At 39.2% G+C, this 26,075-nt stretch overlaps 1 protein-coding gene across 9 annotated transcripts in view; it reads right to left on the reverse strand.

The window, feature by feature from the left end:
• LOC129178015 (contactin-4-like) overlaps positions 1-26,075 on the reverse strand; it is a 139,353-nt gene that overhangs the window by 56,497 nt on the left and 56,781 nt on the right. For 7 of the 9 annotated variants that reach the window (XM_054769709.1, XM_054769699.1, XM_054769671.1 and 4 more), the window contains 2 exons: positions 15,719-15,814; positions 1,797-2,000 (listed from right to left, as the gene is read on the reverse strand). In XM_054769709.1, coding sequence (XP_054625684.1) covers positions 1,797-2,000; positions 15,719-15,814 — 300 coding nt within the window. The remainder of the gene's footprint in view (positions 1-1,796; positions 2,001-15,718; positions 15,815-26,075) is intronic. The other 2 variants (XM_054769718.1, XM_054769661.1) reach the window with 1 other exon arrangement.

The following is a 26,075-nucleotide window of genomic DNA, read 5'->3' on the forward strand; positions in this document are numbered from 1 at the left end:
TTAACCTTTTCCTATGTACACAAAAGGCCTATTTCTCTTAAATATTGTTAACATATCTGTCCAACTCTGTTAGTGGGCACTTCTCCTTTGCCAAGATAATCAATATATCTAACAGATGTGGCATATCAAGGACGTGTAACCACACCAGCCCAGGACCTACACATCGAGCATCTTCATCTCAAAGATTGTCTGAAATCAGCCACCCAGACATCTGTTTCAACAATCGGCTTGCATAACAAAATTATTACTGCACAAACTGTCAAAAATTGTGAAGCTCATCTGCATGTTCCTTGTCCTCATCGGGGTCTCAATATAGTAAAACTGCACATTTTGGAGTGGCCTTTTATTGTGGCCACCCTATGGCACACCTTTGCGATAATCATGCTATCTAATCAGCGTTTTGATATACCACATCTGTAAAGCGGATGGATTATATTGGCAAAGGAGAAGTGTTCAATGACACAGATTTAGACAGATTAGTAAACAATATTTTACAGAAATATTCATTTTGTGTACAGTCTTACGTCTTTGTGTTCATCTCATGAAAAATAAAAGCAAAAACCAAGGTGTTGCATATATATTTTTGTTGAGTATATTTGTTGAAGAGTTTAGGTCCCAGAACTGGCCCCTAGGATACACAGCAAGATCTATCTAAGCATGTAGATGTGTGGTCTTGCCTTATGTTAAATGGAGCTGCTTGAATGACAGCAGTGCTTCCAGGGTTGCATCTTCCAATCCAGATAGCCAAACCCTTATATGTCACTGTCTATTAATTCAAACCTTGTTTTGACAAACCATTAGACTTGCACCAAATGGGAATACCGTAAATTCCGGTGTATACGCCACTACTTTTTTCTTAAACTTTGAACCCTGCGGCTTATACAGCAGTGTGGCTAATTTATGGCTAAATTCTAATCTTGCGACATCTCCTTTACTTCATAACTATGACTAATTGTTTAAATACTGTGCCGCTCGTGAGTCGGTGAGGAAACAATAGCTTTTTCGTTGGCAGGAGCCAATGTCAAGCTATCAGTGCACTCACGGCAAGCTTGTCAATAGCATCTCAACACTTAATCAATAGCAACTTAACACTCAAAACGTGTCCCTGACAAATATACAAACATGTCACAATATGAAAAAAAATGAAAAAAAAACAACAAAACTTAAGTTTCCCCATAAGGCATTGCGTCTGAGCAACGCATTTATTGGGGCCCACAATGACATCACCTTCCCTCTTTTTCCTTTGGGCTCCAGGTCCTCTGGCTCCCTCTGGTGGACAGAAGCAGCATTGTAGCACCATTTTCTATGCTTTCTATGCTCTCCTCTAATGAATTGGTTTTCTCAAACGAAATGCATTATGAGAAAACTTTAAAATGTTGGATTTCTTCATATTAAACTCATATTGGTACATTAAATTTCTGAGGTATAACATTTGAGTGTTAAGTTGCTGTGTGATGAGTTTAATGTTGTTTGTAAGATGAAACCGTGAGTCAGACTTTTATATTGAGTAATGACCACCTGCAATTTCCAATGGTTTGACAAGCTCATGATGAGCTCTTCCTTTATAGCTCATGATGGTTTTTTTTGTTTGTTTTATAGCTCCTGTCAAATAAATAGCTGCCTGGTCCTCACGGACTCGTACATGCCACGATAAGTCATTTTATGATGTGGACATGTGCGGCTTATACACCGGTGCGGCTCATATATGAACAAATCTGTTTTTTCCTCTAAATTTAGTGGGTGCTTATACTGTACACCGGAATTTACAGTACTTCTGCCTGTGGTGTTGTTCTTACCATCTGCTCGAAGCACTAGGGGTGTGGGAGGCCCTTGAACACTGCTTTTGGTGACTGTATTGGTAACTACACAAGTGTAGTTGCCCACGTCGGAGGATTCCACTTTGGCAATGTAAAGGTTGCCTGTCTTCTGGGACACAAATCGGCGTGTGTCCTGGATGACTAGTGATGGGTACTCGTTGAAGATCCACGTGAAGGTAAGCTCTGTAAACACAGTGGTGGGTACAGCAGCCATGAGGTGCACAATTCAAATATGTACTCTCTTTGTAAACGTACTTGAGACCTGCTTAACAGGCAGTATGTGATTCATCTGCAGCCATTTTGGCTTAAATACATGCTTTTGGAGATAAAGCAATTAGCGGATCAAACAGCGTGTGCCAACCTTCCCTGATTAAAAACTGAAATTAATAACCATGGAGTAATTACTCTCACACACTTGAATACAGGTTTCTATATCTTGGATTCACTATGTTACAGTGATAATTGACACCTACAACTACATTAAAATGTGCCTTCGTAGTCATCCATCCATCTCATTAAGGTCGTGGGGGTATGGTGTAGAGCCTATCCCATCTGATTTTAGGCAAGGGGTACACCCACAACTGGTCGCCAGCCAATCACAGGGCACATACAGACAATCATTCACACCCACATTCATACCTATGGACAATTTAGAGTCGCCAGTTAACCTAACATGCATGTTTTTGGAATGTGGGAGAAAACCAGAGTACCCGGAGAAAACCCACACATGCACAGGGAGAACATGCAAGAGGAGATTCGAATCCAGGTCCTCCCGATCTCATGACTGTGTGTCCAACATGCCACCCACTCGGCCAATGTTCGGCCCTTCGTAATCATAATATTGTTTATTGTAATGTTTATACCTTATTACTAATTATAAATCTTTCCAACAATAAGAGCATCAAAACTTTGAAACTATCCTGCATAAAAATATATGATGTTCCATAAAACATATGGATTTAAGATCAGGCAATTTAGTGGTGCCACCCTGTCCTACTATTCCTTATGCGAGTATTGAGCTTCTGAGGAAAAATCCCTACAATATGAACCAAGTGGACTGCATTCCAAGAGGCTTTGCACCACTGACATGAAAGGTAATAACATATCTTTTTAACATATTGACATCCACATATGTTGCTCTGGACCATATTGCATCCGTGCACCAAAGGCAATCTTAGTAGAAACCCCCCAAAGCCATAAATCGACTCACCCATAAAAGGTATAATTGCAATGTGGCGCTAGTCAATGCGGACACCACTTCGGTATTCCTCGTTTTTTTTCCGTTTAAGGTGATCTTTGGAATTTGACATGTTACTGCAAACATTACAACTCACAATGTAAGAATTATTTATAAGACTTGTGATTGATGAAACGTCAAAACACAGGATTTGACAAACAGGAACCTGATTGCATGGTTCCTGTTATAGTTGTCATTTGGCGTATGCTCTAAGTATCAGCATGCAACATTTAAGAAACCTTTTTAAGATCCATGCAAAAATATGCTTGTTTTTCAGAATATAAGAGTTGTTGCAACAGATTGTGTGCTTGTTCACTCTCTCTCTGTCATTTTTTTTTTCTGGTCCTATTGCCTTTCGTTGCCCCTGCTGTATGAGCCAGTCAGATCTTCATCTGCCCTTATGTCCCACCCAGCTGCGTCTCCTCTCTGTAATTATTGTAATTATTATTAGTGGGTTTCGTAGGTTCGTAGGTACCTAAAATAAATGAATTTCCACTATGAAGTGATTATGATCATAGCAAAATGGAAATACATGCATATACACAACATTGTAAATAGAGTTTGCACAGCAGGGGTGCTCACACATTTTCAGCATGCAAGTTACAAGTCAAAATGATCTACCTCTTTCTGTAAAACAGGGGTTGCCAACCCAACGATCGTGAGTTACTAGTCGATCTTTGGGACTTTGCCGGTCGATCGTGAGAACATTTGGAAAAAATGTATTAACATATCAGCACTCTCACCTCCCGGAGAGCGACCCACAGGCACACATTTTGTCCAATTAACACACCCATACGCTGCATAATAGACTGCATAACAGACTTCATCACTTCATCACAAAATAAAACAGCCAAGGCAAGACAAGAGAGATAAGAAAAGAAAAATAATAGATAGAGTCAGAATAAATACATAAATCAATGCAGAACAAATTACTTAAATTTTTGGTGAAATAATACAAAATAAATAATCATAATACATAATAATGATGATAATAATAATAATAATAATAATAATAATAATAATACTGTTAAAATTAAAAGGTTTAATCAACTTAAAAAAGTTAAGGAACGGGCTAAAAAGCTTTTTTGAGTTCATTCAACTTTCAAGATTTTTGTTGAGCCAAGTCTAAAATCAAAGTTAAATGAACTGACAATAAGGAGTTTGGTGAACTAGGAATAAAGCTACATTAAATAAGAATAACAAGTTTATTCAAATACGTATAAGTTGAGTCGAGGGCCAGAATAATTAAAAAGTCAAGCTGGCACAACGTACCTGCTCAAGTTGAGTAAACTCAAAAAAGCCTTGCAGCCGGTTGCTTAACTTTTTTTAAAGTTGATTCAACTAAAAAAAAAAACTTTGCAGCAAGTTGCTTAACTATTTTAAGTTGATTCAACTTAAAAAAAGCCTTGCAACTGGTTCCTTAAATATTTGAGGTTGATTAAATACAAAAAAAAAGTAAACCTTACATCCAAATTGCTTTCTGTTCTCAACACAAACCGCTGGCATCGAATACAGTAAACAGCACAAAATTCAACATTCAAGTTTTATAAAGTTTAAGTCATTTATTCATGACACATTTAAAAGGTACAAGGTACAAATACTGCATACTGTAAGTATTATCAGTAAACTACATTCAAACTACATTCAAGTACTATAATTATCATTATTATATATTACAGTCGTCCCTCACTATATTGCATTTTTTTCAGAAAATAATGAATATATTATGTCTGTTTTGTGGTTGACTATGGTGTATTATTGGTCAAAACATTGACATACAAGTGATATGTAGTACTGTGGTCACTAGGTGGCAGTAATGACATACAAAATTGAAAAAAAAAAGTTCTCCTCCCATCCTGTGTGGAAGTGCTACATTTTTAGCTTCTTCAGTTTAGAAGAAATAAATTTGAAGTTGACTGGATAGGTTGCTAACTTGCTAGCTAGTGGCTGTCTGGAGTCCCTGCAGCGAAAGAGTTTCAATGTGGTGTAAACAATGAATAATAGGAGTGTAAAGGTGACTATAAGGGTGTTATTTTATGTTCACAGGGCTCTAATAATGTTTAAAAAAACGTATTTAGAAAGTTACAAAAAGGTTTTCTATGCTCAAACTACCAAATTATTAAATTTATTAACATTGAATCCTATATCGTGGAAATTCATTTAACGCGGTCAGGTCTGGAACCAATTAACCGCCATAAGCTAGGGACAACTGTATTGTAAATGAAGGATGTAATGTTCTACAAAGTGTCTGTGTGTCAGGGCAACACCGGGCGTAAGGTCATTGCCACCCAGTTCTCATCACACACCCTTAAATCACGAAAAGACATTTTCAGCAAATCACATATTCCAGTCCATATTATTACTGTCATTTCTTGTCCTTGTGGTGGTCGAGACATTTCAACACTTTTTCAATGATTTCAAAGAGTGTTTCAGGTTTGTTTCCCATGTTGACAACATAAATTAAATGAAAGAGGAGAGCAACAGCAGTTGGAAGGTCACTTACTTCATCTAGAACAATCTGTCCTTCTGGGACTACAGCAAAGAACCTGATATATGTGCTTGATTGTGGTTGGTGGCAAAATCATCTTCAAATAATGGTCAAGATTCCCATCTTCATTTCTCTGGCATGACTTTCTTCTGGCTCTGTGTCCTGTTACAAAAGAAAAGAATAATGTCATAATCAATTGTGCTGTAGGGAACAGCAACTGTCAACACTGCAAAACGACGGTCATCAAACAGAACAGTCTTACTCATGGTGCACACCAAAAAATAAACAGCACAACACAACACTAAAACTAAGTGTTATTTAAAAAACAAAATGCAAAGTATGCTGGGTACTCCAGCAGCAACTACAATCCACTATGTTACAATGTAGTCAGATATTCTCCTCTCTTCCTCCAGACTTTGGGAGAGTATAATTTATACTACTGTATAATAGAGTATAATTATTGTAGTTTTTACATCTAACCCCAAAGATGAGTAGCAACCCCTGCATTCACTGTTATTGGCTTATTATCACACAAGAAGAGTTTATTCGAGCTTAATGGAGTGTATGTTATCACGGACTGGATGCCAACTTTCACAACTTATAGCATGCAATTTCTGTTCATATTTCTTAAATTACTAACATAAAATTGACTAAGAAAGCCTAACCCGGGTATTCATTTGGCCAATTTGAACAAAAAACAGCATAAAACCAACACTTACCTTACACTTTCCTGATTTAAGGGTGTGTCACCAAAGAGTCCACTCTGCCTTGCAGTAGAAGCCCTGCGTACATTACTGACAGTATATGCGCAAAGAGGTTTAAGGCTTGGAACTTGAGTCAAAATAATAAGTTGTCTCAACTTTTCACTTTACACTCACTGAAGAAAACAGTGGTAAGCGTAGATTGAACACTGTTTTGTGTGTTTTCTCAACATTTCAATTGATTCAAAATGTTAACATTATGATAACAAATTGGGTTTTTTGCAATGTAATACATAATAACGTAATAAGTCCAGTCTTGTGTGTGTTTTTATCGCTACTCCTCCTTTGGGTTGAAAAACCACATGAGGTGTGGGGGGGGGGGGGGGGGGGGGGGGGGGGGGATGATCAGCTCCGTCTGTCAGTGGAGCAGGACAGTGATAGTAATCTGCCACTAAAACTGCTCTTCTGTCGTGAGATGATGCTGTGCATTGGATGATGCTGGTTGTCCATGATGTAAAGGAGCCCCATCAGTGTCCTTTGCTCTGCCACAGACATCAGGCTGTCCAGCTCAGTGCCAATGACAGAGCCTGCCTTCTTCACTAGTACGTCCAGGCGTGTGGCATTCTTCTTCTTGCGGCTGCTCCCCCAGCACACTCCTGCATACAGACGGCACTTGCTACCACAGTCTGATAGAAGGTCTGTAGCAGCTTATTGCATACGTTGAGGGATGCCAGAAGGTGCGGCCATTTCCTGCACAGAGCATCAATGTTGGCAGTCCAGTCCAGTTTATCATCCAGATGCACTCCCACATATTTGTAGGTGTGAACCACCTCCACAGGGTCAACTTTGATGAGAACAGGTTCTAGGTGTGTCCTGTTTCTCCTAAGGTCCATCACGATTTCCATGGTCTTGGTGGTGTTGAGGTGCAGGTGGTTTGTGTCACACCAGCTTACGAAGTCCTGGGTCAGTTTTCTGTACTCATCCTCCTGTCCATTCCTGATACATTCCATGATGGCCATGTCATGGCAGGCCCCAGAGTTGTACCGAAAGTCGGACCTCTCCAGGGTAAACAGAACAGTTTTCCTTGCGGTGCTCCCGTGCTGCTGGTGACAGTGTCGGACCTGCAGTTCACCAGCCGCATATACTGAGGCCTGCCAGTCAGGTAGTCTATGATCCATGCCACCAGGTGTGATCCTACTCCCATCTGTGTCAGTTTGTCCCTGAGGAGCTGAGGCTGAATGGTGTTAAAGGCGCTGGAGAAGTCCAAAAATGTAATCCTCACAGCACCACTGCCTCTGTCCAGGTGAGCGAGAAATCGGTGGGGCAAGAAGATGATGGTGTCCTCAACTCCCGCTTTCTCCCGGTATGCAAACTGCAGAGGGTCGAGCGCGTGGTGGGTCTGTGGCCTTAGGTGACAGAGCAGCAGCCGTTCCATGGTCTTCATCACATGCAACGTCAGTCATTCAGCTCACCAGGGTGTGGTCTCTTTGGGAGTGGACCGATGCAGGACATCTTTCACAGTGTGCAACCTTCCCCAACCCCAAGCTCAGGTTGAAGATGCACTGTAGAGGGTCTCTCAGCTCCCACGCGCAGGCTTTCAGTAGTCGAGGTGATATTCCATCTGGACCTGCTGCTTTGCTGGGGTGCAGCTCCGTACTTACTTGAGTTGCTGTTTTTGTGGGTTGTGAGAGAGGGCGAGTGTGGGGAGAGGTGTCCTCTTCCGTGCTGGTGACTTGTGTGGGGGCTACTGTGTGTGGGATGGGCTGGTCAAACCTGTTAAAAAACTGGTTTAACTGGTTTGCCCTTCTCACATCCCCGTCAATGTGGGCACCTCTCTTTGGGCTGCAGCCCGTGATGGTCTTCATCCCCTGCCGCACCTCCTTCATGTCGTTGTTCTGCATCCTCTGTTCTAGTTTCCTTCTGTACTGTTCCTTTGCTGCCCTTAGCTACACTCTTAGTTCCTGCTGTACCACCTTAAGCGCTCATGTGTCACCGTCTTAGAAGGTCTTCTTCTTCAGGTTCAGAAGGTATTTGATATTGCTTGTTATCCGGGGGCTTGTTGTTAGCAAATCAGCGAACAGCCTTTATTGGCACAACAACATCCATGCAGAAGTTGATGTAATCCGTGGTGCAGGCAACCATTTTGTCCATATTGTGACTGTAGGGGACCTGCAGTGCATTCCAGTCAGTGGTCTCGAAGCAGTCCATCAGAGCCTGTTCAGCCTCAAGGGACCACTTCCTCAATGAGCGTGTGGTCTTTGGTAATTTCCTCACTTTTGATGTATAATGAGGTTTAAGCAGGACCAGGTTGAGGTCTGCCTTTCCCAGTGCAGGCAGAGTGATGACACTGACACTGAACTCCTTGGGCATGTAGTAGGGACGTAGACTGACAGCCAGGAGTTTCAATGCCCTACTGCAGATGGACATTTTAATGTTCACATACCCAGGATGACAGCACCGTTTGTTCACATACACTGCAAGTCCACGTCCTTTGCGCTGGCCACAGGCTTTTGTGTCCCTGTCCGCTCTGACCGTGCTGAAGTGCGCTAGCTCCACGTTAGCATCTGGGACACTAGCTGTTAGCCACGTTTCAGTAAAGCACAATAAGCTGCACTCCCTGAAGGTCTTGATGTTCTTTGTCACAGCAGCCAACTCGTCAATAGTGTGAAACACCATGGGGGAGCAAGAAGAGTGAATCAGGAGGGACGCTTAAGGTCAGCTGACTGATGTAATATGACATCTACAAAGTGACGTTTTCGCGATCGACCCAAACTACCTTGACAATCTCCTGGTAGCGCATGATCGATGTAATGGGCACCACTGTTGCACAGTATAGCTACAGAGTGTGTTTTGGGAGAAGTTCAAGATGGACAATGGATCAACAAATCTGTATTTACAACCCTCACTGTGGCATTTAACGACATATTTACTCATAATTTTTTCTTCTTTCAAAATAAACTAACTGCTTGACATGGTAATTTGCAAAGTACCTGAAAATGATACCAGGCTTTAGGAAAAAAGTATAAAAGTACCCTCTTTCCAGACATGACATGCACCCTTGCCTCTGTGAAACATATCGATAGCAACTCCTTTACTTGAGCTATCAGACCCACAGTGGAAGCAGATGTAATATATTCCTAGTAGGGATTCTCCTATCCATCGGCTATCAATCAATATCAGACGATTTACATGAAAAAGCATATTGAGATAAATGCCTTTCGGGGCCATTCACAAAAGCCAATCACCCGCCCGTACTATTGCAGCATGCAGCCGGTACAGAGCCTCTGCCGCCCACTTTCCTTCACACTCCGCAGGCATGCCAAACCCAAAACAAACATGTCTGCCTTGTGGAACTTACCTGCCGTTTGTGAGAGTGATATAAATTTTGCACCCTGCAAAACATGCCACGAAAAATATCTTGCCAGGGTAGCACGTTAAAAAGCTGAAATTTACTACAGCATTTAAAGAACAAACACTTGACGGAGTATCGTGAGTTTTCGAGGCTCATAATTTAGCCACAACGCTGGACAGCACTCGTCCGTATCTGCTTGATAGTCAAAGGTCTAAAGTACATAGCCTGAAAAATAATTTAATTCATCGGACTAGATGACCAGCCCCCCTCAGCGGTGGAAGACACCGGGCTTGCTGACTGCTCTCTCACTTGGAGCCCCGCTGCGTGCTATTGCGAGCCCTGCTAAAGTAAAGTAAAGTACCAATGTACTCTCACATCCAAAGTCTCCTAAAATAAAGTGTTTCATCAAAGATATGTATTCTCTTGAAAAGGTAAGTCAAATATGTTTTAGCTTAAATGAAGGTGATTTTATGGTTTCATTTCTCATATCATAAGCCAGGAGCAGTGGTGCAACCAGGAATTCTTGCCCACGTGAAAAAAATCACCCTCCCCATTTTAATTTTTTAATAATTGCTTACTTTTTGCCCCGCTTGGAAATGCCCTAACCTTTCCCCATTCTACGGCACTCCTCTCCCATTGGCACTCTTCATAAATAAATTTAAAAAATTACAGTTCATTTTTGTGATCGGCATCGGCCGATTTTACTCATGAATAATCAATACAGGAATCTGCAGCATAAAACCCTGGTCAGAGCATCCCTACTTCCTAGTGCCTACATCATATATCCCTGCACTCATCCCAACCACATCTTGCATAATTAAAGTCACCTTTGAAACAATATCTTCTAAAAGTGCAAGGCACAAACAAGTGAACAACAACAAATGTAAGTTCAGTGCTTCTTCAGTGGGGCCCAACATCATGGGCAACAACTTAGAACACTTTCAAATATGACGACAAATTAGACATTTAGATGTACTTTCTACTAAAACAGATGATACAAAATATTCATAAAATGCTTCAATCATTTTTTTAGGGCTCTGCAAGAGACAGGACTGGTATATTGCACGGCCAAAGACAGTAGCTTCTTCTTCACAACTCTTACAGTAGTGAATATTAATATTAATATATATTTTGAGGGAATAGTAAGGGATGTCTTGGAATAATCGACTATTCGACGATTTGATTCGGAGGAGTTTGATTCCACTATCAACCTCGTCATCAAATCATATGAAAATGTCATGTGATCAAAATTGTACCATTGTGACTACATGAGGGTGCACACGATCATTGCTGCTGAGCATACATATTTAAATAGGATGTCTTTTGTTTTTTTTACACATAGCCTATTTTGATACTAAATCCGACTAATGTGCCTATGAATTGAAAATGGCATGTGTGTTTAACTTGAAATGAAAGTTAAATACTTACTAGGCATTAATAAAATCACCTGCTGAAGCCACACAATCCAAAGGAGCTGAGGTAAGCAGTACTCGGATGGTCGTCAACATCGACAGATGTATTGGCTCATAATGGCGACTAAAAATCATCCTAAGTATTTTGAAATGGTTAAAGAAAACCCGAAGGAGTGAACAGCAGCTTCTTACATATCACATGGTAACAACCAACATGACTTATCATTTCAAACAGGTAAGGCTGTTACGCCAACTTAATTTTATAACCTGACTATGGATTTTAATCGAAGAAATTAGGCTGCTAACTGAGAGTTTTGGCATATTTTATGTGAACTTTGCTGATGTGTGATATACCACATGATCGGCATATGGTGATATGTTGGCATATGTTGTTCATATGTTATGTGCACTTTGCTGATGTGTGACATACCACAAGATCGGCATATGGTGATAAATGCCTTTCAGCGCCGATCACCTATGGCTCGTACTATACTATGTAGGGATTCCCATTAGCTGTGCTCAAAAAGAACAAACAAAAAAAACATCAACAATGGACAAAATCGAATGAATCTGATTCGACTATGAAAATCCTGAGTCGAAGACAGCCCTAGTAATAGTATAAAATTTCTGTGCCCTGGGGGGACATCACCGAAAATAATTGAGAACCACTGGATGAGTTGAAGCTTTATGGTGACAAACAGGAAACAGGAAGTTAAAGACACTGAGGATTCTATTTGATGATTTGAGAATGCTGTGAAAGGACTGTAATGGAATAAAAAATGAATGACAGTGACTGGCAGATTTTCATTGCAGTTCTATTTAGCTTGTGCATAATGAACAGGCAGCATCAATTCCCCTGTAATGGCATTAGAGGAAGGAAGAAAAATAGAACATGACAGGCCAAGGACATAGAAAATCAAGAATGGCTTTATACAAGTGTGTATTGTATTACACAAAAGTACATGTACAGCTTGTTTCCAAGTGTGTGCTGGCAGGTTTGTTCCTTTGACAGGAGCAACCATTAACCATGGCTACTGATCTGTATTCATAACGCACAAGTTCACTCCATGAAACGGCTTAGGTCACGCAAATGGGAGAAATCCCTGCAAGCTATATGTGTTGTTAGTTTGCAGCAAACATCCTCTGTTTGATCCAAAAAGAGAACGAGTCATTGCAGCCTTGAGTAGATGTGTAAAAAAGTCCTACTTCCATTAGCAAAACGAGGTCATATACATTAGGTTCTGTCTGACCACACTTATTCAGACCTTCACAAAGCAATAGATAACATAAAACACATGTAACCTAAATACAAGAGAACATGTTTGAATAATATTTCAACATTTTGTACAATTTTGGACAACTTTTAAATGCAATACTCATGCCTCACAGATTTACAACATTCTGACTGCATCCAGCTACTTTCTGTAACTGTCAGAAGGGCTTAGAGGCATCGTTAAAGTGAAATAATGGCTCCCTGAATCATGTATGGGATACTTAAATCCTTTAAAGGGGGAGATGAAGCAGATCCCTTTTTAAGGCCCTGTTTTGTTGATCATGAATTGTGTCCTTTCAGCATTTACAAGAGCTTGTTTCTCAATTTTATGGAACTTTGAGTGTGTAGTCAAAAGTATTTTCTGTGTTTCAAATATGTACCGTGGCTTATGTTATGTTACATTATGTTATGAGTTAACAGTGTCCAGCCTTGGCCCAATTTTAATTGCTCGGTTTCAACCACGTGACCTACAGGCAGTTCATGTCATTTCCGGTGAGCAGCCGCAGGTCAAGCATAAGTTACGGCTACATACACACTCAGTATGTTTGTGCAGTATTTTGGAGATTAAAGCAAATAACGATGCATGTCGTTGAAATTATTTACTCCAATTGTGTGACTGTACATGGTGTGATGCATGAAGACATAAAATAGTTGAAAACAAGACAATCGAAAAGTAATTAAAGTTTATCTGTGTCAGACATAATGAAAATAATGCATGTAACATGTCAATTTGCATTGTTATGCCAAATCAGTCTGCATAAATACATTCTTGTATATGTCCTTAATTTTTTCATTGCACTGTTTGGCAAAGTCTGTTTCAGACATATTGTACGCACTATTTCCGGGCTGTTAGATTTTCATTGCATAGTATAACTGCTGTTTTACTATGCATATGACAATAAAACTCTCTTGAATCTTGAATCTTGAACACTTCCATGCCCTTAGTGTAGCAACGCTTGACATTCTTCAAGTTGGCTACATTTCACATTTTTGAGTTCCAACAATCTTTTAACTTTGATTTTAGTATACATTTTGCTTCTTGTTGCTCACTGTCCACTGGAGCATGTTTACTGCACTCAATGAGAGCGACAGCTGGTTAGGAAACGTAGAAAAAGGTGGCTTCTCTCCTTTTTTGGTTGTTTCCTTAACTTTTTTCCCATTATAATGAACTATCTTGGTAATATTTGTTTCCGAAATACATATTTGAACAATTTCCACATGCGAGAACTGCATTTGTATGCGGTAGTTTTGCTCTGACACATGACTTCTAGTTACAAATACGCTATCTCTTTGAGTCGGGGCTGACAACAACCAGATGTGACATCACGCGAGACCCAGCAATAGTTCTTGCTCTCATAATTAAGTCTGCCTCTGATAAACCTCCCGCAACGACAAACACATTAGGCAAATATCCATCCATCCATACGGCTTGTCCTCATTGGGGTCACAGGTAAACTACAGCCTATTAGAGCTGACTTTCAGCGAGAGGCCACCACCAGCCAGTCATAGGGCACATATAGACAAACGATCATTTACACTCCCATTCACACCTATGGACAATTTAGAGTCTCTTATTAACCTAATATGCATATTTTTGGAAAACCCACAAGCAAACTACAGAGAGATGCCCAAATGGAGATTCAAACCCTCAATCTCCTGACTGTGAGGCCAACACCCTCACCACAAGGTCACCGTGCATCCTAATTAAGCAAATATTTGTATTTCAAATACATGAATGATACTAACACAATTCTTTGAATAAAATTGTGTACGGGAGGATGGGTTGGGGTAAGATACATCATTTTGATTGCAGATATTAGCAGGCTTTGTTTGCTGGAAATGATGTTAGAAAAACCTATGACCATCATGTCTGATCCTGAACCCTTTGCATCAACAAGCAAATTTTTTATAACAGCTAGTGAAAATATGGATAGAACATGGGCCCTTTCAATTGCTGTGCAGGATCTCAAGACAAAAGCCACGATTCATCACAAAACGACATGAAGTAAAGGCTCAATAAAAGTAACCTACTTGCCTGTCCAAAAAGCCACCTTGAGTCAAATTTTTATGATATGAAAAAAGCAAACAGAATGAAGTGACTTTTCTAATAAGAACTTTGGCTAAAATTTGCAATTTGTTACAACTGATCATGGGAAATTATACTTGACAGTTGTCTAGGTACTGATAATATAGTGACACTAGACCGTGTGTAGTTACAGTAAATATTTAGAAACAATATGTGATTATGAAGTGATTGAATGCATACAATCAATGTATTGGTTCTAAAATAATAATAAAAATGTTGGTAATTGGGAGATGGAAATTGACTAAATTCCCTAAATGGTAGACAGTAAGACAGAAACATATATATACTCAGACACACACACACACATTTATTTATATATATATATATATATATATATATATATATATATATATATATATATATATATATATATATATATACACACACACACACACACACATACATACATACACACACAATTAATTATTTATTCATTATTACATATATTTATTTATTTATAAATATATAAATATACATATTCTTGGCTTCTTTAACAATTTGCCTAATTGTTATGTCCCTTGTACTGAACATAAACGCTAACATGACTATGTAATTAAAAGTAAAGAGCAGGTAGGTCTCTATGAAAATATCCAATGTGACAGATATGGGCCAGGTACAGTGGAACAGAGTGTGATTTAGAAAACAAAGCCCTAAGACTCCAGTCATAAACAATCAGTGTCACAAGTCAGTGTCAAGGTAAAACAAGAGAGTTTAGAAGCTAAACAAAAGTGAGTTTGTACTGGTAACACATGGCAGGAGTAATTAGTTAAAGGACACTTTTATGCTATAGTGACACTTTCCTGCCAAAATAACATCCGCAGCCGTCTCTCCCCCGGCTCAGATTGCAAACACCAAATGTTGTCAGCTGTGGTACTGTAAGTAGTCTGATATGTAATGTCCAGATTCTTAATTAACATTACTTAATTTATGAATTGATTAATGTCACTGAACGATACTATAACAACTTCAAAGTCCCCTATAATTTATATATATTTCAGGAGGACACATGCAGAGTAAATGAAGCGTACGTAAGTTATGTTCAATTAATGCCAAAGGGATTTGGCACAGGCAAAAGTCAGTTAGTGTCAGCTTAATTCTGGACCCGTCACTGAAATGCTCCCCACCGCAATCTTTGTCAAAACACTACCATGAGTGTGGTGATGTGGTTTCTGTCAATCTGTCAAAAGCAACCTTTTGATACATTTTATCATAAGAAATACTTGTGGTGAATTATGCAATGTACATGTCAAACTGCCAATGTCACTGAAATTTAGTATTATGCCAATCTTAACTACAGTGCTGATAAATTACAGTTAAACATAGTCTACAAATGCCACACAAATGTCTCTTACCTCCAGAGTGAAGGGGTGTACCACATAGTAAGACAACTCCTTGACCTTCACGAACCCTCACTGGATTTCTTCTTTGAGTCTTGAAATTCTCGAGGTCTGTTTACAGGAAAAAAAAAAAGCAATGAAGGGAAATAATCATTTCATTTCTCACAAAAGCAAAAACACACACAAGGCAAACGAAACCTGCCTAGTTGTTCATAGAAATTAATCAGCACTAGAAGTCCTATTGGTGGTTTCTCTATAAAATTATATCTGATTCTAACATAACTACTACAGTTTAAGGCTGTGATTCGATGCAGAACATTTAAATCCTTTCATGAGACACAAATGTTTGCATAACAACAGACATGGGGCACTCTAAAGTCCTTAAATATTACTGACTGGGGCAGAAAGCAATTCCTCTTGTATAAGTCACACATGAGTGAGTTTAATTGGAATTGCACATTGTTATCACTTTCTGTGTTTCATCCACTGACTGCACACAGGCCAGCAGCAATTAAACGACTGAAACATCATTTGTATGGAGGCCAATTACATGTTGACAACCTGCTGACAGAAAGCACAATGACACGGCAATCTTGGAACAATTTGCATGTTCTTGCCTCTAGCTCAAGGAGATACTGCAGGTAGTGCAGACAAATACCGCTCTGCAGCTGCCACATAAAAATTGTCAGAGCTTTTGCTGTTAAGCCAAGTGCAAGTGAATGGAGGCAATTAGCAGCACAAGGCAGACACAAATAAAAGTTGAGAGAAAGAAAAGAAGTGGCAGATAAGAAAAATGTATTATCTGTGGCTTTTTATATGTTTACTAGGGGTGCAACGGTACAGGTCACTCACAGTACAGTCCGTACGTCGGTATTTGGGCTACGGTTTCAGTCCGGTTTCGGTACGTTTTATGCACGTTGTAACAATCGCACTCCTATTAGAAGTGTCGAAGCTACAATGCAAATAATTGAGGTCGCGGGAGAACCAGATATCAGATGGAAGAAAAACACCAACAACGAAAATACTCAATTGTCTCCAATACGGCTGTTTAATTGCCCCAAATTAATCCCGCATAAGACACTCCCTCCCGCCGAACTAAACCCTTTAAACACTCCGCACTACCTCAAACCCGTCAACAAAAACAATCAATCATAAAACTCAATCCCCTTTGACCCACAAAACTCCCACTCTATCCCCCCCTCAAATGTCCCCAAAATCACAAAAATAAGACAAGACAGTGTACAGTTCAAACACTGAAGTAAAAGCTGCAGTTCCACTCACAAACACGCATCCACTCGTACGATCCACCTGCCGTCTTTCCCTGCGTCCAGTACTCCACAGGCAAAAGGTAATGCAGTCAAAAGGGAAGTCAAACCTGAGTTCATTAATTAGATCAAGAAAAGTTTGACTCCGTGGTCTGAACTCCGTGGTCTGGCGTGTGACGTCACTCTTTCCTCCTCCTCAGGTGTGCAGCACCTGCTTCTCTTAAATACATGCCCTACCAGGGTGTTTCCTTTCACCACAACAACCCTTACAACAGATGACGATGCTGATGCTATATATAAATATAGCCTGTAAATGTTCGTGTCTATTCACATAATGACAGAAAGTTTTCTTCAAGCCCTGTCATAGAAGTGACTTATGGCTTATGGCCATCTTATGGCCATCTCACTCAGCGATGGACAGTATGTGGCCATTACAGGGTAAAGAAAAGTTTATTTTCTCCCAAAATTATCTCTTTATTATTTACTATTATTCCATAATGATTTAAAATACTAAGCATGAACACTAAATTGCAATCTACTGGAACACTGTAATTTTCCAACAAATACAATTTTCAGATAAAAAAAATAAATACTGATATACAGAAAAATTGAAAGATGTTGGGGCCACTTTGATGTGTACGTTAAAGATGCTAAACCCAATCCAGTGTAGGTCAATATATTCTACTATAAGCTATGTAAGGTATATATATATATATATATATATATATATATATATATATATATATATCATTAGCAAAAACGAAGAACAAGTTGCATAGTAAAGTTTCCTACCTGAAGTGCAGCGGTAATAGTTGCAGTGTGCAAAACATTTTGCATCTACCTCGACTTTGGGGCCATGAGGCAAGAGGCCCGGCGGGCACACAGCTGAGGACATTCGCTGGGTCCGAGTGCAGATGGGCGGGGACGTGCAGTTGTTGTCGCCTATGCTCTCTAGTATATAGTATGTCACCAAATGCCTTGCATTTTCGTTCGCTTTTAGGTAGACTGTCCCTCACTTGAAATATGTATAGCAGTGGTTCCCAAACTTTTCTGACATTTGACTTGAAGCCGTGTAACCCCTACTCCTGCACACACAAAGCATGAACCTTTTTTTGAAATATTGAACATGGTTAATTAATTTTATAGTAAGGAAATCATTCTGGTTAAGAAATGTGTATTCTGCATGGTCAAATTTTGATAAAAGTTTTACGTGAGCACTGATAAATAGATAAGTATTCGTCCTACATTTTATTTCTGCTGGATGTTGGGATCTTTCCGTTTGAGGGTTGAACTTTTAAGCTATACTTTTGTCCACTTGCAATCGCTATGATTTAAGTCCACATATCAATGATGCCAAATTGAAAGGGAAAGTTTAACAAACACGATTAAGCAGTATCCACAGTACAAAAATACATTCATTTTTGAAAATGAAACGTGTATGATTCGGGTACTTATCAGAACAATATATAATCAATTATTATCTTGTATGAAAAAAATGCAAAAGTGTCCACTTTCAAGAGTAAATCATATAAGCCTTATATGATGCACAATATATGAAACATAAACTGAAGATGACTGAAAGTTCAATGTTTGAACAAAGTTTTTTCTATTTCTTTTCCAAATGGGCCCACTCTCTCATCCTGACACGCACATGCATTGGCAGCTTTGCACAATGCGGAAATTAGAACACCAATATAAATTAAATCTTCAAGATTAAACACTCTTAATGCACAAAATGAAAGAACTTCATGCTTTGTCTAACTTCCTTCTTTCTACTCTGTGCGCTCTGCGCTGTGAGGTGTTCAGGTGCACTCGTAATTGTGCGTGTTAGGCGCTAATTGTTTTTCATTTTTACTCATGTATACCCTATAGCAATTGGTGTACTACTTTGGGAACCTAGGATGTACAGCGTGGGAAATGAACATTATTATACATAGTAAAATGTATTGTCAATTCATCAGGTGGATATCCCCAACGGGACACAGCATACCTATGATGACAAGACAACAAATGTGATGCCAACCATAGAAGCAGTAATGTAAGTCTGTGACATGCAAAAGTGGTACACACATCTCTATTCGGGCTTCTCAGTAAAATTTGGCCAAGTGGAGAATAACACTATTAATACTGACTACGAGCTGCATTTCATCACTTGACAATTTAAAAATGTTACTCAAAAACATTGCCTGAACCGTTAATAAAGGTTTCACAATGGCGGCAGTTGGACCCTGGAACAGTTTGATGCTATTTTCATTATTTCCAAAGGGAAAAATGTATCCTAAATCCAGCTAAATCAGGAATATGTTTGTGACTGGTGACAATCGGTGACAAACTGTTTTCAAAGAACAGGCTGACACATTAGAAAATATTAGACATGCTCAACTCTAAAAGAGCGGAACTCTTCTGATCAATATTCATGTGGCGTATGCTTGGGTGTAAATGAGACACACTAAAAGCCAACAATGCCTGACAAGCCAAGCTGTTCTGCACCCTTGGATCATCTTATCAAGCCTATCACAGCTCTGCATATCCATGTGCTTCCTCATTGCACGGCTCGGGCTATTTTGAGTGCTTTTGGATCCATGAAATTGGATGTGAATTAGCTTCTTTGGGCTCCAATGTGACCCACTGTAATGAATGAGATTCCACAAAAGAAAAAAACAAAGCCGTTCTGTCAGAGATTAGCTTGTTTAGGTAATTGTTATACTTCTGATATAATTATTAGATAGATGACACAGGAAATTTAAAAGCATTTATACTGTATATATTAGAAATATATAAATCCCCAGTTTTAGTTTCAGAAAGCTGTTTAAAAGAGTGGATTGTGAGGAAAAGTGTGTTGGACGGGCACACCAACAAAAACTATCATTCTTTCTTAAAGAATTTTGTTTAAAGAATGGAAAAAATGAAAACCAGACCAAAAAATGAAAACCAGAATTATGATGTGTCTACACCAGTGGTCGCCAAAGTAGTGGCCACAGGCACCTGAAACACTCACACGCACACCCCACCTGCCCCAATTAAGTAAAAGTAACTCTAAGAGGAGAAAGGTTTGGAAACTCCTGGTCTACACAATATTTTAGAAGCACAAGATCTGCAAAATATTGCCCTGATGGACTGCACAAACTACTCTTTCATTTGACAAAGTAAAGTCAACATATACATGATTTTAATAAAGTATATTAATAAACTAATGCAATGTGTTCGACGCACACAAAGTGCCTCACTTGGAGAGGCTGAAAAATAACAACACAAACAAATATTTATGATGCTTGAAATGCATTCCACAGCAGCACATAAGGTACGTGGTCAATTAATCAAGTCAGCTTTCTTTTTGCATAACACATTTTAAGTACTGCATGACTACGTTTACTTTAAACTGAGTTATAACACTGGAGGGTATTGTTGCATTCATAAAACACTGCTTTCTTCCCTAAATGTTAGGTGTAAAATACACACCTAGAACGCTTCACCAGACTGAGAAACACTGGCTAGTTCTTGGGGTGTAATGGTGTATGTACTGTATGTATTCATAATCAGATTTTTTTGGTACAAAACATTTGGTTCGGTGCAGAGGTATACTGACTACCCACACGGAACACGTTGAGTGAGGGACAGAAGTGGAACATATAGTCACCAGTCTACTCCACAAATGCAGTGCAGCCCAACCTTCGGATAGCTGGACTCATGGCTATTGATAGTGCCAAGAAGAAGTAAGCGCTTGAAAACACTCTTCAGTTGTTAAAGTCTTCTGTTTGGGATCACGTCATCTTCCCAGTTTAATAAGTAAATGGACAAATAAAAGAGGATAAAACTAATGTAGTGTGCCAGCATTGCTCAGTAGACACTGGGTACAGGGCTATAATCTGGAACTATTAATGGAGCACTTCAGGCAATAAGTACTATTTCCTAAATATAAAATAATAAATCAGACCATGAGATCATTCAGGGGTGCCGTATAGGGAGAAAAATTCCAAAATACAATTCCAAGGGCCCCTTGACTGACAGGGGCCCCCCAAAAAAGAGATGTGGTGACAACAGCTACTCAGGGGATCCGAGTGTGATTTTATGGAGCCCTGAATTCCAGGCGGTATCTCTCTCTGCATTGTTGCACTTTGCTAAAAAGCAACATTGAAAACTATGATATACCTGTATTTACTAAGGCTAGGCCAAATGATTTCACACTATAATCAACTTCATCAGTTTTCCAATTAATTATATATGAATTATACAATAATTACAATTATTAATTATATAATGTGCCCATGGTTACTGTATTGAGCGAACAGAAAGATAAATGACAGGACACGATTCTATGAAGTACTGTATGCTTGTATTTATTAACAGCTCCAAATGAACTGAAAATTTAAGTCAAGCTAAAAGATACATACAGTGGTTACATACAGTGAAAAAGTGTTTGCCCCCTTCCTAAATTCTTATTTGTTGCATGTTTGTCACACTTAAATGTTTCAGATGATCAAACAAATTCAAATATTTGTGAATGACAACACAACTGAACACAAAATGCAGTTTTTAAATGAAACTTTTTATTATTAAGGGAGAAAAAAGTCCAGACCTACATGGCCCTGTGTGAAAAAGTGGCTGCCCCCTAAACCTAATAACTGGTTAGGCCACCCTTGGCAGCAACTGAAATAAAGCATTTGCAATAACTTGTCTCTTATAGAGCTTTGAAAGAATTTTGGCCCACTCATATTTGCAGAATTGTTGTAATTCAGCCACGTTGGAGAGGTTTCCAACATGAACCGCCTTTTTAAGGTCATGCCACAGTATCTCAAAAGGATTCAGGTCAAGACTTTGACTAGGCCACTCCAAAGTCTTCATTTTGTTTTTCTTTGGCCATTCAGAGGTGGACTTGCTGGTGTCTTTTGGATCATTGTCCTGCTGCAGAAACCAAGTTGGTTTCAGCTTGTTGTCACAAACAGACGGCAAGACATTCTCCTTCAGGATTTTTAGGTAGACAGCAGAATTCATGGTTCAATTTATCACAGCAATTGGTCCAGGTCGTGGAAAACAACCCTAGACCATCACACTACCACCACCATATTTTACTTCTGGTATAATGTTCTTTGTCTGAAATGCTACGTTACTTTTCCGCCAGATGTAATGGAACACACACCTTCCAAAAAATTATAGTTTTGTCTCATCAGACCACATAGTATTTTCCCAAAAGTGTTGGGGATCATCAAGATGTTTTGTGGCAAAATTGAGACAAGTCTTAACACTATTTCTGTTCAGCAGTGTTTTTTTGTCTTGGAACAGTGTCCAGTGCCCAGTGTCTTTCTTCCCAGTGTCTTTCTTATGGTGGAGTCATGAACAATAACTTTAACTGAGGCAAATGAGGCCTGCAGTTACTTGGATGTTGTTGTGGGGTCTTTTGTGACCTCTTACATGAGTCGTCATTGCGCTCTTGGGTTCATTTTGGTTGGCTGGTCACTCCTGGGAAGTTTCACCACTGTTTTATGTTTTCGTCATTTGTGGATAATGGCTCACTGTGGTTCGCACGAGTCCCAAAGCATTACAAATGGCTTTGTAACCTTTTCGACTTGAACTCCGGTAAGATAAACCACAGTTAAGTTATGTTTTAATAGGGGAGCAATCACTTTTTCACACAGGGCCATTTGGTTTGGATTTTTTTCTCCCTTAATGACAACAAGTCTCATTTTAAAACTGCATTATGTGTTCAGTTGTGTTGTCACTGACTAATATTTAAATTTGTTTGATGAGCTGAAACATTTAGGTGTGACAAACATGCAAAAAAATAAGAAACCATGAAGGAGGCCAGAACTTTTTCATACCACTGTGTGTCTTAAAATGTATTTTTCTAACACTAACCTCTTTAATAGTAACAGAACATTTGAATCACACTTTCACCGTGTCATTATGAGCCATAAAGGGTTGCGTTCAAAGACACCACGTAAGTTAAGCTGAATTCACATGTTTTGAGTGTAGATGTATTTTCTGGGATTTCTGAGCATACTTAAGGGAAAACTGCACTTTTTTGGGAATTTTGCCTCTCATCCACAATCATTATGTGAAACATGACGACACGTCTTTCCCTTTTCTGTGCATTCTAAAGAGAGAAAAACAGTTAGCAAGTGGGAGCTAACAATGAACGGAATGGGACACACTTATTTAGACTATAAAGCCCTCAAAAAACCTCCAAAAAACGGCAACAGCGATATTGTTACTGTAGCAGCTAACACAAATAACTATTTTCCTAACACAATGCCTCGCTAGTCTCAACGTCACTCACAATGGCCACTACTGAAAGGTAACACTACATCCTGGAGCTGCTGCTGTGTTGTTTGTGAGTTTGGAAAAGTTAATGCTAAGTTATAAATCATGCCTCACACGTGTATTGTGGCAAGAACCCGAAAAATTTGTCAACTTTGAGATTCCACACGCTACCAATTAAACATCGGGACAGACTAAAGCAGTGGATACTGCAACTTAGCCCCAATGACATCGCTACAAAGACACATTAAGATGAGCTCAGCAATTTTTACCTGAGGACTATACTAAATTTACCAGCTCAACGGTGAGCACAAGTCTTGTGCTGAAAGACACAGCCATCCGATCAGTTGGCACCCCAATGACAGAGGAGTGACTGTTTTCATTATACTGTTATTTTATCTAACATGTGCCAAGAGAGGCCTATATTTAACTACATCTAACGTCTACATGATAACGCTATGAGAATGCCTTGGTGTTTCACTATAGCTGGATCTGCCAAGCACCCAGCAACATTATTCTCTGACTGGGGTGAGAGGGTGTCTGACCTTATAACCTGTAGCTCATCCATATATTCAGGCTCAAAAGGATAAGGTTCTGGATCCTCATTTGTCCAAAAGTAGTAGACGACGCCGGTGGCGAATCTCACAAAGATGAGTAGCAATAGCAAACAGACACGCTGTTTCTGTGCTGCTGTTGTTGATGGAAGTAGCATTAGTTCCGATCTATGGGCTGTGTGAAATCAATGCGCCCAGGAAATAAGTTCCGGTAATGTTTAAAATGATCAAAATATGGCAAAATACTGTAAGTATTACATATTATCATGAATGTACCTGTTAATGCATTGTCACAGCATGTATATACAACAATAAAACATTGTTAGAGTTTTATAGAGGGCTTTATAGTCGAAATTGGCCCTTATGGTCACTGTTTTTCTCTATTATGTGTTCATGTTCACATATATGGTGTTGAAATTGCACTACTGTTGGTATGTTCAGGCCAGAATAAAGTTCTAAAAGCGTGGCAGACTCTGTGTGACTCTGAGGGGACGCTACTGTGGCTCCGCCTGGCGTCATAACGGAGAGATGTAGCTTGACATGATGCACATGCATTCATGACACTAAAAATTTAAACGTAATTAATTAAACAAATTAGTTATCGCCATTAACGCGGAATTAACGTGCTTTGACAGCTGTAATATTTACACTTTGTTTTCGTTGAGGGAATTACCTGCCAGAAGTTATATTTAACTTTAAAACTCATTAAAGCTGATGACAGAAAAGCTAAGCAGTTACTGTATGTTTCGTATTTTGTTCTCTACTGTAACAAAAAGAACTGGACCGGGACCTTAAAATTGAAGTATGTACCTAACTGTGATTATGGTGTCCCTCGCTAGCTCTCATACACAAAGAAAACACACTACATTCTAACATGAGGTATATGCAATGACTAATGAGCACACACCTGCTTGAGCTGAGAAAGGTAAAAAAAGATGAGGTGATAAAAAATCTTTGAAGGTAATTACACAGGTAAGATAGTCGGGTATGACGGGAAGAATGCAAAGTGAGGGCAATTACAGGATTGAATCAGATGGAAGAAATCTTGAATGGCAAGATACAGGAGAGTTGCATCCTGCTTTGCTTTCATATACACAGCCATTTCACACTTCATTACGCACAGCATTATTCCCTTGTGGATTTATAAGCAGCTCACCAACGAGGCTGAGCTTTTCCCCTCATCAGGACAGTTACCCTGTGTTGCAGACAATGCAATCTTTTATGTCGTTTTGCAGTTTGCTGAAAATCCTTCCACTTAGTACCAAAATATCAGAGGCGGATTTGGAAACTCAATTTGGGCATGCAATCATTAAGATTATTATTCTATGCACCACATGTGACAATAAAATACAACCGCTAAAACTATGTCGGTATGTCATCAGGATCAATAATCTTTGTACTTGCAGGGGTTTAAGGCCATACCAGATGGTATCAGAAATTGTTATTATCATCCATCTGTTAAAGGATTACATATGTTCTTAACCTGTACATACACTCACAAAAAATTAAACACAACACTTTTGCTCCCATCTTTCATGAGCTGATCAAAAACCTTTTTTATGTACACAAAATACCAATCGCTCCCTAATATTGTTCACAAATCTGTGGTACTGAGCACTTCTCCTTTGCAGGGATAATTCATGCACCTCACAGGTGTGGCATATCAAGATGCTGTTTAGAATCAATATAGCATAGGTTGTACTTTAGGCTGGCCCCAATAAAAGGCCACAAATATGTAAACAATATTTGACACAAATAGGCCCTTTGTGTATGTACAAAAGGTTTTAGACCTTTGAGTTCAGCTCATGATCCATACCTCTGTGGAATTGGATTTGAAAAGACATCATTAACTTTGGCGAATCTAAGACATTAGTGTCAAGAGTCAAATGACACAAAGACATTGTTAAAGAGGATACAGTATTGGTAGAAATCATTTTCTTCCAGTACTCTAAAGGCTTGATAAGATTATAGGCTACAACTATGCTGTAGATCCAAGTCCTCTCTTCATCGAGGAGTCTTTGTTTTTGTCCAACAAAACATATACTGTAGCCAAGAAAGATGTCAGCCCCTAGGTGTTTGAAAAAGCATATTTTATTACTCTGACTCAAGAGTCTGTTACAAATGACCCTGGACTGACTCTCATAACAGGCTACCACTCCTTGAGTTATTTCCTTGACCCGAGACATGCTCAGTCACACAGCACACTTAATTAAGTTAAACTGGGAGCAATAAATATGACGTATGACATATCAGCACGGAAACATCTCTGTTGACAAAAGCAGTTCCAGGTCTGTCATG

This window comes from Dunckerocampus dactyliophorus, chromosome 1, assembly GCF_027744805.1.
Source record: "Dunckerocampus dactyliophorus isolate RoL2022-P2 chromosome 1, RoL_Ddac_1.1, whole genome shotgun sequence".
Classification (NCBI taxonomy): Eukaryota; Metazoa; Chordata; class Actinopteri; order Syngnathiformes; family Syngnathidae; genus Dunckerocampus; species Dunckerocampus dactyliophorus.